Source organism: Emys orbicularis, chromosome 10 (genome assembly GCF_028017835.1).
Source record: "Emys orbicularis isolate rEmyOrb1 chromosome 10, rEmyOrb1.hap1, whole genome shotgun sequence".
In the NCBI taxonomy this organism is placed as follows: Eukaryota; Metazoa; Chordata; order Testudines; family Emydidae; genus Emys; species Emys orbicularis.
The window spans coordinates 8,103,315-8,118,861 of NC_088692.1; the positions used below are offsets into that span (position 1 = coordinate 8,103,315).

Below are 15,547 nucleotides of genomic sequence, written 5' to 3' on the forward strand. Positions count from 1 at the left end.
CACAGCCAGCACTAACACCATTTAAAGGTCCAAGCGGTTTTAAACCAAGCAACTATGGTTAAAGGAGAGGGCTGTTTCCTGACAGTTGATGGCTAGCTGGGGAAGTGGAGGGAATTGATACAAAAATCAGCCAGTCAGTGGATGCCAGGCAAAGCCTGACCCGAAGGTCATTATTGCTCTTTCTAAACCATGTGATGTTTTATAAACCAGGAAGATAAAACTGCAGTTTGATCCAGTTTCTTTACAGGACGGGGCTTTTGCTGGCAGCACTGGGAAAGGAGGACCATGAACTTTAAATGTCCTATTTGAACTAACAGAAGTGACACGAGTATCATTTGCAGTGATGCGGCACCAATATTTTGTTTGTGGATGAATTTGGTGCTGGTGAAAGTGCTCCATTGACAGCCCTGGAAAATGAAGCCCAGTATTCAGCAACAGAATGTTGTACAGGTACAAGACAGCTGTGTCAGTGTGGCTGAAAGCATGCAATGGACAGACTGCACTTAGGAGTGAGAGGAGGCCTCAGGCTCCATAATCGTTATTCCTTGATCTCCCCACCGTCAGCACCAACGATGATGGTTGTCAGGATGTGGGTACTTGTTCATTGGAAACTGGGTTGAGACTACAGAAACTTGGTTTTACATAAGCTTCACAGCCTTTGATGGTAACTTTCAGCCACCACCACCCTGGGCTGGGCTGAATTGGCCACCTTCTGATGAAAGGCTCAATCTCCCATTACCAAACTCCCAAGATGTGGCACATGAAGTTGTAAAGATCTGACACATGCCAGTTTAGCTCAAATGCTCTGGGTTCTCGAGTGCAGCTCCTCCCAATGCATGGGTAAGCATCCTAGTGATTTGGGGCAAACTAGGGTTGCCAATTTTGGTTGGAGATATTCCTGGAGGTTTCATCACACAACAATCTTTAATGCCTGGAAACTCCAGGACAATCCTGAAGCGTTGGCAACCCCAAGAGAAACAGCTCAGACACTCGGCTCCCCCGACTCCCAAGAAAATATCCTCATTGTTTAAAAAGAGCAGAAGAGTCCTGTGGAAAGGGATAAAGATCAAAGAGCTCACTCCGCCACTACCAACACGTTTTCAGTTGGGGCACCAACAGGCTCCTGTTCACGAAGAGGCTAGGACACCATTCACATTCATTCATAGTCCACTTGCCCTCTGGCAGGCCTCCTCTCTGGTTACCAGGCAACCAGAATGGCAGTGATGTCCACTAAGCACTGCCCATTCTCTGGCACTCACTGTAACAGAGGAGGGAAGAGCAGCTGTGGCCCACAATAGCATGCAGCCTGCGTAGTCCTTCCAACACGACCACGACAAATGGGAGGGGAACACCCCACGTAACCACACACACGCCTTCCTCCTCTGATAGGGTTTAACAAACAATCTTTGTATGGCTATACTAAAAAAAAAATAGCCTGGGATATGCCGGTTAAATAAACAAGAAGACGAATTATTTACACAAACTCCAAAGTACAACGATTAGAGATGTTAAAGCAACAGAGGCAAGGGAATCAATATACTTTGCATCAAGGCTGCTGCTGCTGCTGTCTAATGACAGGTCCCAGAGCTCTGACCGCACATGACAGAAGGTACTTCCTCTTTTGAGACACTGGTTACATTTCCCTCTATTACTAAGAATTGAGGTAGTGCGTGCAAACAGTTCCTCTCACACTCACAATTTATAGTACAAGCCAGGAGCGGCGCCAGGGTTTTTGCCACCCTAGGCGGCAGCGCTCCTCCTCTGAGCATTTGGCGGCGGGGGTCCTTCCGCTCCGCGTCTTCGGGGCACTTCGGCGGCGGGTCCCGGAGCGAGTGAAGGACCCGCCGCCGCCGAGGGCGGCAAAATGCCGCCCCCGAAATCCTGCCGCCCTAGGTGACCGCCTAGGGTCGCCTAGTGGAAGCGCCGGCCCTGGTACAAGCCTCTACTGGGCACCACAATGAAGCGGTTGTCTCCAGTAACTCCTGGTCTAGAGGCAGGGAGAGAGGGTAGGGCCAACATGCTACATTGTAAGATTCTCTGGGCTTAATTTTTCTGTCATGTGCAGAACCAAGCACACTGCGGGCCCCTATACACACCACTTACACACTTTATTATGAACCTGGCTCTCCAACAGCAGTCTCAGTCATTGGTAACTTCTTCTGATCCTTCATCAGAGCAGAACAAGCAATGCAAAGGAAAAAAATATCTGCTTTAAAAAAGTGTTTAAGGTCAGGGGTTGAAACAACAGGATAACTAGTTGTTGAAGCAGGGAGGTTTTAGCTACTGTCTGTCAACAAATTAGGTAGATATAACTTGATCAGTAAACTTCTAAATCAGCAGTAAACATCTTACTGCATGATAAGACTTTCTTATATAGCAGGAGCTCTGTTGAAGGTGATGTGGCCCCCTCTATAAGACATCTGGATTAGAAGTGGTGGGGGTGAAACTCGGGCAGGTAATCTCCCAGTTCTACAATGTATGTAACTACAGAGTGTGATCTGCATGTCATTTATAAAGAGGAGATGAGCAAGGGTAGGGCCTATTGGTGTGTATGTAGAAAAGGGCATTCAACTGATGTAGCAATGGTTTTTAGAACAGTGGCAGGTCTTCCACTTCTAAAGGAAGAAAGATGATCCCCTCTTCCCTCAATAACCAGGATTCAGTACTGTGATTTACCATTGCTGAAGTACCAACAAGCCTTTCAGTACAGGATATAGAGGTCAATGTTACAGCAAAAACCTGCTTTCAATATGCCTCAAATTCTAGGCTCAAAAGCAGAAACAGAGCAGTGAAAAAGTCAGTGAAGATCCATTAATGCAAAGGATGGTCCTTTCACAGTGCATGAGAGAAAAAGGGCAGCAACGTGGTTTGCAGGGTTGGCCTTGTCACCCAAACGCTTCGGCTGCAAACAATAAGCTAGTAAAAACAGAATTCATTTGTTTGACTTCTAACAGCTCTCACTATCACAAAGCCAATTGACTCACTGTACAATAATGCTTATACGCCACATGGTGGTGCCCCTACTTCAGTAACATAGCAAGGTGGAGGTTTGAACTGCATCAGTAAACACAGGCTGGGGAATAGTGAAAGGCTAATTCTTGTCTTCCACTGCAAACTTACTGCATTATTAAAAGGTAGCAGGAAGCCGTTGTCGAGTGCCTACACAACAACACACAGCCTTGGCAGGGAGGGATCTTCCTTTAGAATCGGCGTGCCATCCACCAGTATTGCTCTAGCAGGCTCTCACTTGCAACAACAACACCACGAATTTAAACCCTGCAGTAGCCAATTATGATCTTTACCAAATCAAGCCAGAAGTATTCTGAGTTTGTGCAGTGGAGGAGACAGGTTAAGAAACCCTAGAAAAATACTACCATGCAGGAATCGTACTGCCTAGCTGCCCCAACCCTTTAACATGACCTTATTCTCTCTCTGTGTGCATAGACTAGCAAGGTGCTCATTCCAGAAACAGCTTTACATGTTCTCCACCCCCAAGTCTTCCATGAAACAGATCAACACGCTCCAAGTCTGGCTTAAGCAGGCAGACTCCTGCAAGTTTTCTCTAGGGTATAGGGACTGGTCTAACCTTTTCAAATTCTATGTTTGGCTTTGCGGCCAAGGTGTCTCTGCCTCGCCCTCCAGTCCTGACCTAGCCCTTGGAAAGGAGAATATTTGCTACTACAATCAAAGCAAGATTGCTTAAGTATGTATGCAGGGGGAAAAAAAAAAAAAAAAAAGACCTTTTCAGTGTGACCCTTACACAAAGAAATACAATGGCTAAATCCTTCAGACTAACATTTGCAAATTGTCCATGAGGAAGCAGCGGCAGCAGCCGAAAAACCAATTCCCCCCCCCCCCCCTTTTTAGCTCTGTATTCTGAGGGGTTAAGAGGTAAATAAACCCTTTTCTCGTGGACTGCAATTCTATCTACAGCCCTGCTTCCGGGGAGTAAAACATACAGAGCATACATACAGAATTACAGCCAGTGTCTAGACAGGCAAATGGGCTGCTCTAAAGGGGGGGGGGGGGAGAAGGGTGAAAGAGTGGGGAAGGAACAAACATATTTGTGACAACACAGAAGCGAGCTTGCACACCAGCTGCTAAGCGTTAAGGACGTACGTAAGGATGGGATTCCATAAAGGGGAGAGGAGGCTTTAAGGAGTTAATAAATGTGGGAGGAGAGAAGGAACCAATAAAAACATAGCACATACCAGGAAAACGCTTTGTTTACTTTAAAGCCTAGCGTACTGCAGACGGGCTCAATAGCTGCAAATCTAGGCCTCCATACTGCACCCAGCAGCAGCCATAGCTAGCAGATGGCAGATTTGCAATACTAACGTTCTGCCAAATGCCACCTCTCTTTGAGGGGACTTGGCAGAACTGGGGGAGGGAACAAAACAACCAGCAAACCACAAAACCGGTGATTTTAAGAAATCAAACTTATTGACAACGTTTAAAAAAGAACCAAGACCACTTTTACAGTATAAACACGCCAATTCATTCATTTTACTGATGGTTCCATTTATGAATTTCATTCTCGTGAAAAAAGGGAATAAAAGGAAAACAAATTAAGAAAATAGCTATTTATAGAAAAACAAAACAAAACAAAGGGCTCAAACAGAAAAGAATCTGTGCAGATGCTTTGATGAGCAGTCTGATGGCAGATTACCACCTGTGCAGCAGGCATGCTTGAAAACCTGTCTCAGTACTGTAGCTTCAGTTCCACAATCCAGGATTTCTTTTACTTTTGTCGAAAAAAAGAGCCTAATAGTTTCATACTGTATTTATTTAATAACTAAAATTCACAAATAAAAAGATACTTGCAAAGTCCTTTAGTTGTGTCATCCCATCCTCCTCCACTTTACTGCTTTCAGACCCATATGCATCAAAAATGGGCTTGGATTTTTAATAATAACTGTTATATGATTGGTCAGTTGGAGCTGAAGCACCAATGGAGAAGATGCTTTATGGAGATGATGGCACACCCCCTTGCCTTCCCACACACTTTTCGGAGGAACATAGGAGATGTACCAGTGCCCGGACTCCTGTGCTCCCATTTCCCCCACCCAGAGCATTCCTCTCATTTTATATTTCCGCTCTTAAGTGACTGACTGTAGCCTCTTTTTTTCCCCCCTTTCTGTCCTTGCGGGACTGCATACACGTTGGACATTGTTCATTTCTTACTCCGCCAGGCTGTGAGCCAGTGTCAAGTAGGTCCTGTTACAGCTCAGTGCTAGTTGTTGTTTAATGGGTCTTTTCATTTCAGGTAGGTTTGTGTGTCATTTTAGAAGGCTTGCTTATTTTCTTCCTTTCATTTATCTGACAAGCTGCTGGATAAGGCTACTCATATTCCAGGAACTGTTTGTGATAGAACAGCAAATATCTGCAAAAAGGAAGACACAACACAACTTTAACCTTATGCTGTACATTACAGATTTTAAATCCCAATTACCAATGCAGCCATGATAAAAACAAGGACTATTAGTGCTATTTTTCTTTGAAAGCTGGAACAATTCCAGGGAAGTGTGTTAGTTTCATAGGATGACCACGGAAAAAAAAAAAATCAGCATACAGAATTTGATCAGTAGCTCAATATGCTCGCTACCTGTCTGTCCTGGAGCCTGACCACCCTGTTCTGTAACCTAGTGTCAAGTCATGAAAGCTAAACAGGATTGGACCAGGTTAATATTTGGATGGGAGACCTCCACATAACACTGAGATGCTGGAAAAAGTGGTGATGGTGATTCTGTAGATGCGCGCCTCCCTCTGAGTTGGTAGCGGGATCCACTGTCCCAGCAGCATAGGGGGCGCTGTTGGGTTGAGGATGCCACCTTCTGGATGAGATGTACAAGCAAGGTCTCGACCACTTACAGTTATTAAAGATCTTATGCCACTTTTTTATTTTTTTAAACAAGAGCATGGGTGGAAACCCTTGTGTCCCAGCCAAATCTGACATGTCTACCTATACTCCTCTTGGCAGGTTCAACTGGGTAAAATTCTTCTCCTCTTGTCCTAAACTACTGTGCAGCATTTCTGTGTACTACAGCACAGCTGCTGAGCTTTATCCTTGAGGCAGCTGCATTTTAGTGGGGAGCAAAGTGATCCCTGTGCATCCCTTACCCACTTCATACTGGCAGGGTTGCTGCAAGGCCAATTAAAATATTTCTAAAGCACTTTTGATATCTCCACATTAAGAGGTGCTACAGGATGATTATCATCTTCCACTTCCCCACTCCACAGGGTTTCCTGAATCTTTCCTCTCCTTCCACAGGAGAAAGTCCAGTCAGAGCCATCATTTATCTGAACAAGGAAAAAATGGGCAGGACTCCCTTCACAGTCAGTCAACGCTGTTTCTTAATCAGCTGGAGATGCCACCGGAATGATACAAGCCACCTTCTCTTTCCTTGGACTGGGTAATTGCCTCCACAAATCGCCCAGCCCCAGGAGCAACGCTACCTGTTTCCTACTGAAGGAAAACAAACCAATCTGGTCTACTGACCTTTTTGTTAAATGAATAAATTAAAATAATTTACACTAAAAAGTCAAATATTATAGAAGAGATGCACATTGCCAGGCTGAAAAGCAGAAAAGGAAAATATGAAAACTTATTAAAAATTCCAAACGAACTGTCTGCGCTTGTAGCAATCAGAGGAAATGTCAGGTATAATTAAAAACTAGAACAGAACAGATTTGATCTTTCCAGCACCAAACCCATGGTTGATATGCCAGAATGGAAGCGATTACAGATTTTAAATTATTTTTTTCTTGAAAAAGAACCCAATTCCTGATGCTTCTCAAACGATAAACATGTTAACCTCGCAAAAATACTGCTCTATGTAGCATCCACAGTGCATGTTTGAGGGAAGTGATCGAAGTGATATTGTCAGTTTGAAATCATTATTAAGGGGGGATATGACAGAGGTCTATACAATCTTGAATGGTGTGGAAAAAGTGAATAGAGAAGTGTTATTTCCCCTTTCCCACAATACAACAGCCAGGGGTCATCCGATGAAATTAACAGGCAACAGGCTTAATAAAAACAAGAGGCAATACTTTTTTACACAATGCACAGCCAACCTGTCTATATACATGTGCACAGCTAGATGCATCAAATTCCATTTCCCAAAAGAAATCAATGAAACAGAAACAAACCCTCAGAAGTGGATATCAGTAGTACTTTTTGGCTATGTATCTAACCACTGTGTTATACAGCCTGTTGAATAAACTGCCCGCAGAGGAGAAAGTCTAGTATAATATGGAATTGTGCCTTATGAAGCTTAAATAGGTGGTCCATATGGTTATGGTTGGCCAGTGGGATTACGCCAATCCCTATTACAATGTGAATTCATAATACATGTATTTAACAATGAAAGCCATATGTGTAATAACCTATCACACACTCACCCCTGTGGCTAGCAAGGCTGTGATGAGGCAGATATTACTGCAGCCTACTGGATTAGCCAGAAGGTGGGTGGACATACAAGAAACTAGTTATCTTGCACAGCGGCACAATGCACTGTTACCTTGTCCTTCCCTTTTCTCCAGTCTAAAAAAACCCAGTAGGTTAGACCAGCTTTCTGAAGCACTGATAAATGATCACTCTGGAGAGAAATTGTTCTATATGGTGAAAATCTGATAACTGAAAGTAATAAAGGTTCACCCACCCAGAGGGGATCCTTTATTAATGATAAACCTGCCCCCATTGTTTCCTCCCCATACCCTTTTTGTTCACAACCTACCCTTCACTGTCTAGTACATCCTTAATGCTAGCCTTGGTGATGATGGCATCATCACATTTGAACCACTGGTCCTTGTGTTGCCGAATGAAGCTGGTATAGTGCCCACTCTCCAAGGTTCCTTGGTGATTAACTACTGCAAACAAGGAATACCTGGTGGAGGAAAAAAACAGTTAAAGAACTCTTGGATCAAAAGAAAAAGGAGTAGAAGCTTGTGACTGTCTATACATGTGCATAAAGAATGGATGCCATATGTAACCTCTGTAATTAAAACACCAGTACTCAACACTGGTTGGGGATGGGGCAAGTAGATTAATATTATTAATTCACAGATACATGGATTATAAAGCCAGAAAGGATCACTGTCATCACCTACCTAGTGTGACCTGTATAACACAGGCCATAGGACTTTCCTGGATTAATTCCAGTTTGCTCTTGAGCAGATTTATTTGAAAAATATTCAATCTTGAATTAAAAATGTCCAATGATGGAGAATCCAGTACAGTCCTTGGTAAATTGTTCCAATAATTAGTTACCCTCGCTGTTCAAAAGGTGCGCCTTATTTCTGATCTGAATTTGTCTAGCTTCAACTTCTAGCCACAGGATCTTGTTATATCTTTGTCTGCTAGATTGAAGAGTTCTCCATTATCAAATTTCTGTTCCCCGTGAAGGTATTGACAGACTATGATCAAGCCATTGCTTAACCTTCTCTTTGTTAAACTTAACAGACAGAGCTCCTTGAGTCTATCACAATAAGGCAGGTTTTCTAATCCTTTAAATCATTCTTGTGGTTCTTCTCTTTCTTGAATTGTGGACACCAGAGCTGGACAGCATTCCAGCAGCAATCGGCACTAGTGCCAAATAGAGAGGTTATATAATCACCTTAGTCCTACTCAATATTTCCCAGTTATAAATCCAAGGATCGTATTAGCCCTTTTGGCCACAACATTGCACTGGGTGCTCATATTCAGCTGTTTACCCACCAAGACTCCCCAAGTCTTTTTCAAAGTCTTTTAGCAAAGTCATTGCTTCCAGGGATAGAGTCCTCCATTGTGTAAGCATGGTTTATGTTCTCTGTTCCTAAATATACAGTTTACATTTAGCCATATTAAAAATATAGTTTGTTTGCACCCAGTTTACCAAACAATCCATGTCACTGTATTAGTGACCTGTCCTCTTTATTATTTACCACTTTCCCCATCTTTGTGTCATCTGCAAACTTTATCAGTGAGGACTTTATGATTCCTTCCAGGTCGCTGATAAAAAATGCTAAATAATGCACTGCCAGGAATTAATCCCTGCAGGACCCCACTAGAAACACATCAGCTCAATGATGATCCATTGAATGTGTGCCATGTTGACTATGTATTGTTCTAGTTTCTTAATCAAAATGCACGCGGTACCAAGTCAAATGACTTACAGAAGTCTAAGTATATTAGCTCATCACTATTATTTTTACCAACCAAACTTTTAATCTCATGATCAATAAAAATCAACAAGTTAGGTTTATAGAAAATAGATATTATCAAACTATGTTGATTGGCATTAATTACATTATTAACCTAGTCCTGTATCAGCCATTCCATTTTTTTGCCTGGGATTGACGTTAGGTTGACAGGACTATAACTACTCGGGTTGTCCCGTTTATCCTTTTTAATATTAGCACAACATTTGCTTATTTCCAGTCCTCTGGAACTTCCCCAGTAATGAGCGTTTCAACACTCAGTTGCAATAAACGTAGCAGTGTTTAAAGAAAAAGCCTTCCCTTTCATCCTATACCAACGACTTTTAAATCCCTCCCCTATACTATTGCTGGTGTTAACACTAGCAAGGCAACAGCCATTCATAGCTTTTAGCAACTACGCTAAGTAAACACGCAATATGATCTTTATTTTGCCAAAGAGCAGACTTGCTGTTCTGTAAAACATAGCAATGCTTTATCACTGCAGGACACAGAACAGATTCTACTTCACCTTGCAAAAGTCATCCACCTTGCACAATAGGAGAGTACTGGAAGGCACCACTTACTTATTATCATTGTTTAGACTATCCGTTGGCTGCTGGTACTGCCCATTCATTCTGCTCTCTTTGCTGCAACAAAAACACACAAGAATCCAGTCACTTAAAAGCAGTGGTTTCTCAAAGGGAGGCAGTGGGTCACACACGGCACAGAGAGCCTGCATGCTACCTCCAGGGGCAAGTGCAATGGTGCTTAGTGGCAGAAGAGGATTGCTGACTAAGGTGTTACAGATACTATATTTGTGCTCACGGTGATGCTGTCTAGGAAGTCGATTTCTCCTCCTAACTAAGGCCCCAATCCTGCAAACACGCACATGCTTAAGTCACAACTTCCCATCCCCAAATCTTAAAAACAGATTAAGGAGAGATTAATTTGGCTCTTAACCCTGAACAAAATATAATTACATTAACCTTTTAAACTCCTATGGATCAATCACCCTTCTTTTGACTTGTGAGTTTACTTTGCGTTTTTGATTACAGCAATAGGATTATCTTCCTGGTTTCATAGGTTGATAAAATTCTGATTACAGAGCCCCCTGCTGCAGAAAAATAATTTTCCTGATGTCATAGTGGCTATATTCCTTCATACCTGAAACCTTTCATCAGCACCCAGCTATTTTATCCACAGAGGACTCACCAGAGAATAGCAGGAAAGCCTCAAATACTCTGGAATGTATTGATATAAACTAACCTTCTCTGATATCACACAGGCAATTTAGTGGAGGCTTGGAACTGTCCCTCTTTCTTGGCAGAAATAACTACGTTTGTCTGTAGTAAATAATTTTGAAATTGTTATTAAAACTGTATCAATACGGATCCTGAATTTAAGAGATGTGTTATTTTTGTGCTTTTGGTATTGGTTAAGATGTGATTTATGTAGTAATAATTTAATTAGAAATGATACTTGATAATTTATTATCTCAGGTCACTAACTGAACTTTTATGGAAGGATTTTTACACAAGGGTTTTGTTTTTGTGACTGAGATTTGAATAAAAAAATTAGTCTTGCTATGTCTGAAGAAGCTTACTAGCTAAAAATCGCTAAAAGCGGACACAACCCTAGTTAAAAGTATTTTAATTGGGATTGAACATTTTTGACTCTCTAATTTCAGGAGTGGCTGAAGTGGGCTTTACATAAGAAGAGGAAGGGAGATTTTTGCACGTTTTTGTAACATTAAAAATATTAGGAATGTTAAATCGGATCCTCTCTGATTACGCTGAAGAATGTACTTAGCTGAAAGGACAGGATGTGGGATCTCTAGCATTTTGAAGAAAGGACGTCTTTGTTAATTATCTACCTTTGAAGTTAAACAGGTGTTAACAGAAAACTAAGTTTTTAAAGGACCATGTTTAAAACACAAGACCTGAATTGGTTTTACTAAAATGGGTTTTGAAATGGATTTAGTTAAACCAGTGCACACCCTTTCATGGACATATTTACATGGGTATATCTGTATATACACTGCTATATATACACTGTGTCACAGCCCTAACTCAAAGGATATTCCATCTTCACAACATGCATGTGCAAGATTGGTATCCAGACTAACCTAGCCTCTGGGGGATTTTTAATGCTGTACATACCTGGAAGCCATAAATGGCGTCATGTCCAACTCCAGCGGAAAGGAGACATACGTAGTGATCTTTCGCCTCAGTTTGGCTGAGTGTTCAAACCGCTGAAGACAGAAAGTGGAAGTTTCTTTTAGAGAAGAGACTCTGATTTCCTTTCCTTGTACATGTCTTACACATTGGGCAAAGTGAGATGAAAGGGAAGTAGGAGGATTGTCACACAGCCACAAGAGGATGTGAATAAATTAGGTATTTTTCTGGTAGCTTTCAGGTACCAGTTAGGTCAGTATAGACAAGTGCTAACAAATTTTCCCTAGGAAATCCTAATTCACGAGGGGGGCGGGGGTAGAGGGAAATCAAAGCATACTGCTTAGAATGGTGACTGAATATCTAGGGAGATAATATAAATTGGGAATAAGTTTAGGATAAACGTTTATACTGTGGCCTCAAACAGAAAGGTCCAGCGTGATAGGCACGATACAAACATACAGCAAATGACAGTCCCTGTTCCAAAGAGCTTATATTTGCAGCAAAACTGGTGATAGACAAATGCTACTGGGGACAGATATGCCTTTAAGGATTCTGCCACCTGACTGGTGTATTTAATCTACCAACATCAACAAGGCAAGAAATCATCCCAAGTGACTGCCATCGTTATGCCAGTTGTCTGTGCACACAAATCCTAAATCAAAATAAGGAACAAATGGAAGGTAAAATTAAAGAAAATAATCGGTCTCCTTTCTCCTAAAGGGAGAGATGAATTTGTGAGACGCGTCATACTTTCCTCATCCTTTCTATAAAAGTGGAGAAAGGAAAAAATAGCAGAATGAGATGAATGAGTTTCTATTTAAAGAAGGCCCCTTTTCCCATTTCTCAGTACTCCTGTCCTATTTACACTCCTAGCTAATTATTCTCCCTTTGCGATGCCATAACAATTCCCTAGCAACAGAACAGGATGTCAAAAACTCCGACTTATATCCTTTTGATTCTCTGTTCATCTTTCTAATTGCATTATTAACGCTGTCAGAACATAGGTCCGTTATGATGAATCTGAAATTAGTTAAGCCATATTAAATACCTTACAATTTATCATTACCACAACTTTTGGAATTGAGAGATATTGCTATAGTGCTTTGATGCATGAAATGTTACATCTTAAATTTTACCAGAGAGGACAAGATGACTACCCAAGATCACTTATTTTCCAAAACCTTCAATCACCACGGTTACATAAATGCTAAATTGTACTAAAACCTCTTTCCTATATTGTCACCCACACTGCCTTGCCCCTGAAGCAGTCTCACCTTCTGGGCACTCTTTCCACTTTGCTAAGGAAAACAAAGAAGAAGAAAGAGACCCATGCTCTGCACTGACTGCCTGCTTTCCAGTACGGCACAGTCATATTACTTGCAGTTAAAGCCATAAACAGTACAGGGCTGGGCTGAGTGACCACCTATTACACCGTCTCCCATCACGGCATCTGACCTCAATGGTGAGTTGGAAGTGCTAACTGCCACCACAGTATGATCTTGAGACAAATGGTTGGGATGTTACAGGAAGATTCTCCATTGTGGCCCTGTAACTTTAGAATGCTTTCCCTTCAAAATACAGAGTACATCTGTGGCATCCTTCCAGTTGAAGTGCACAGTATTTTTATTCTCTCTCTCATTCTCTGTGGCTTGTGGGTAGTGGCTCTATTGTACAGGCGGGATAAGTGCCACTAGGGATTGGTTTTTGTTTGGTTCAGATTTTGTTTTGTTTTAGTATTTTTTTTTTAAAAAGGTCTATTTTGATAGGCACCCAGAGACATATGGGCAAGGCTGCATTATACAAACAATGATAATGTCCTTAAACTAAAATCTAACTGGACAAGCCAGCTACTGTCCTTTAAGTCAGTTTATGTTACAATAAATTAATTATAGTGAAGTGAGAGATAGAGAGTTCTACAGAAACCAACTCATCCCCCTAGAGCAGAGTCTATGTTCTTTTATCCACCTGTCCTTTGTGAACTTACTTTGAGATGAAAACAGGCCACAATGGGTAATTTCTTCATAGTGAGTTGTTTGGTAGATTCCTGGTAGCTATGGCAACCACTACATTTGATTTTGGCACTGCTTCCTAGATGTTCTGGCCTTGTAAACCTGAAAAATATTAAGAAGTGGAAGGATGCATAATACAGGCAAATTATTTTCAATGCATCTTGAAAACAGTGCATTTCCACTTGTAGCCACTTAGTAGCATGCGAGATAAGCTTACATCTTCTCTCAGGAAAGCCAGAAGTGACCTGCTGCCCCTTTCTCCACATATTTCTTAAAGTGGAAGACCCACTGAAAACCATGCACAATTTTGCACAGTGCATATTTATAATGTGTTATAGAAAGATTAGGAAATTGGGCACAGAGCAGAGTCATTAGTTATAGCTCTATTATACAAGGTAAGTACAAGCCCTGTGCTGAGATAATGATACCCAGAGAGCAGATGCTAAGGAAATATACTTTTTTTTCTTTTTGCAAGATAAATCAGAATTTAAAAAGCTACCAACATAGGAGAGCCCTGTTTCAGATTTCCAACTCGGACATTTACATTTGCTTCCACTTGGGCAAGCTGCCCGGAAATGCATCAGTGGCGGAGAAAGGAGACTGAATATTAGCTCATCCACCACAACAGAATCGCTCATTTTGAGATCGCTTGTGCAGACTTTTTGTTTTCAAAACCAAAACCGTGGACATGGGAATTCTGAAGCAAAGCCAGATGCGTTCTGTGCTCAGTTACATGCCAGTCCCCAGGATGCCCTTCCAGCTCTCAGGCTGGGGTTAGAGCTCTAGAGGGAGAGAGAAAGGTTTGGATGCAGAGTTCTGTTCAAGGTCAAATTATTGACAACTAAAGATTTGCTTTCAAAATTTAAGTTTTAAGAACTTCCAGCCTGTTACTAAAGTCAGGTGGAAAGGAGTGCTTTATAACCGCTTAATGGGGTGCAGGAAACTGTTAGAGGATGGGACAGTTCTTGAAGTAAGCACTCAGCCACTGCGTAGACACTCATAGAAACACACTAAAACAAAAAATGTTCAAGCTCTGGGAATCCCAATATTAAATCTTCTGACTTCTAGTTTTTCTTCTAAATTTAAATTTACAAGCTGTATGCATGTTCCAGTCTCTCTACTAATGTTGGGTTTAAAGTTATTGAAGCTTCTTGTAATAATACATATTAAACTATAAATTGGGCATTTTAGACTACTACAGACCTGACACATTCAAGTGCCTATTGGTATTGCTTCTGATCAGCGATCCAACTCCGTTCTCATTCTGCTTGAGGCCACTGCGGCTTCCAAAACTAACTGCAGCCTTCCTGATTGTCTTGATCGAGAAACTTGTATTTCCTTTTCCCATTTGAATACTACCTCCAGCTGTTCCTCTGTTTCTGTCAGAAACGTCACATAATCTCCTGCCATGAAGTGCCTCCATGTTTCTGGTCTTTGCCACTTTTCTGCTCAGCCCATTTTCTTCCTTACAGCCAGCTGCAACCTGTACCATCACTTCTATATAGATACCACTCAGTTGTACATCTTCCTGGTCTCATTCTTTGATGTTCAATCTGCCTATCAGCTCTTGGCTGGATCAGAACCTATCTACTCAATGATTCAATGAAATCCTCTTCTTGGCACAAAAAAGCCCTCTTTTACCATGTGACTTCAACTTTGATACCAAAACCAGGAATCTTAGTGGTATCTTTGAGCCTGAAGATTTTTCCTTCCAAGTGGCCTTTTTTTGGGGTGGGTGGGTAATTCTACTCATCATCATTCCCAGAACATCACCAGAATTTACCCACCTTTGCCTGGATTTTGCCTTTGCAGAAATCTTTATTCAAACATTAATCACTTCTCACAGTTGTACTAATAAATATCCTGGTTTTACTGAATCCACAATTTTTAAAACTTCAGGGAGTTTAGAATTCTGGAGCACTATAAAAGTACTCTCTTAGTCCAGGAAGCCAGAACAGATGCATCTGAATCTTCAGTCACTTTTGCTGGCTCCCTATCCATCTGTATGTCCAATTCAAAATTGCCCCCGGTTTTGAAGACTCCATGAATTCACTTCTCTCTTTCCCCTCATGGCGTGTGTGTGTGGCGTGTCCACTTACATGTCTCTACCTTACAGCAGAGTAAGTATCACACTTGACAATGCATTATGCTCTATATGAAAATTAAATGTGTAACTAACTGTGC

At 41.6% G+C, this 15,547-nt stretch overlaps 1 protein-coding gene across 1 annotated transcript in view; it reads right to left on the bottom strand.

Annotated features, from left to right (window-relative positions):
- Positions 1 to 4,486: 4,486 nt before the first annotated feature.
- USP22 (ubiquitin specific peptidase 22) overlaps positions 4,487 to 15,547 on the bottom strand; it is a 186,800-nt gene continuing 175,739 nt past the window's right edge. Inside the window, exons 10-14 of the mRNA XM_065411489.1 lie at positions 13,339 to 13,465; positions 11,340 to 11,431; positions 9,765 to 9,827; positions 7,740 to 7,889; positions 4,487 to 5,383 (exon numbers count right to left, since the gene is read on the bottom strand). Of these exons, the coding sequence (XP_065267561.1) occupies positions 5,341 to 5,383; positions 7,740 to 7,889; positions 9,765 to 9,827; positions 11,340 to 11,431; positions 13,339 to 13,465 (475 nt within the window). The 3' untranslated portion in view covers positions 4,487 to 5,340. The remainder of the gene's footprint in view (positions 5,384 to 7,739; positions 7,890 to 9,764; positions 9,828 to 11,339; positions 11,432 to 13,338; positions 13,466 to 15,547) is intronic.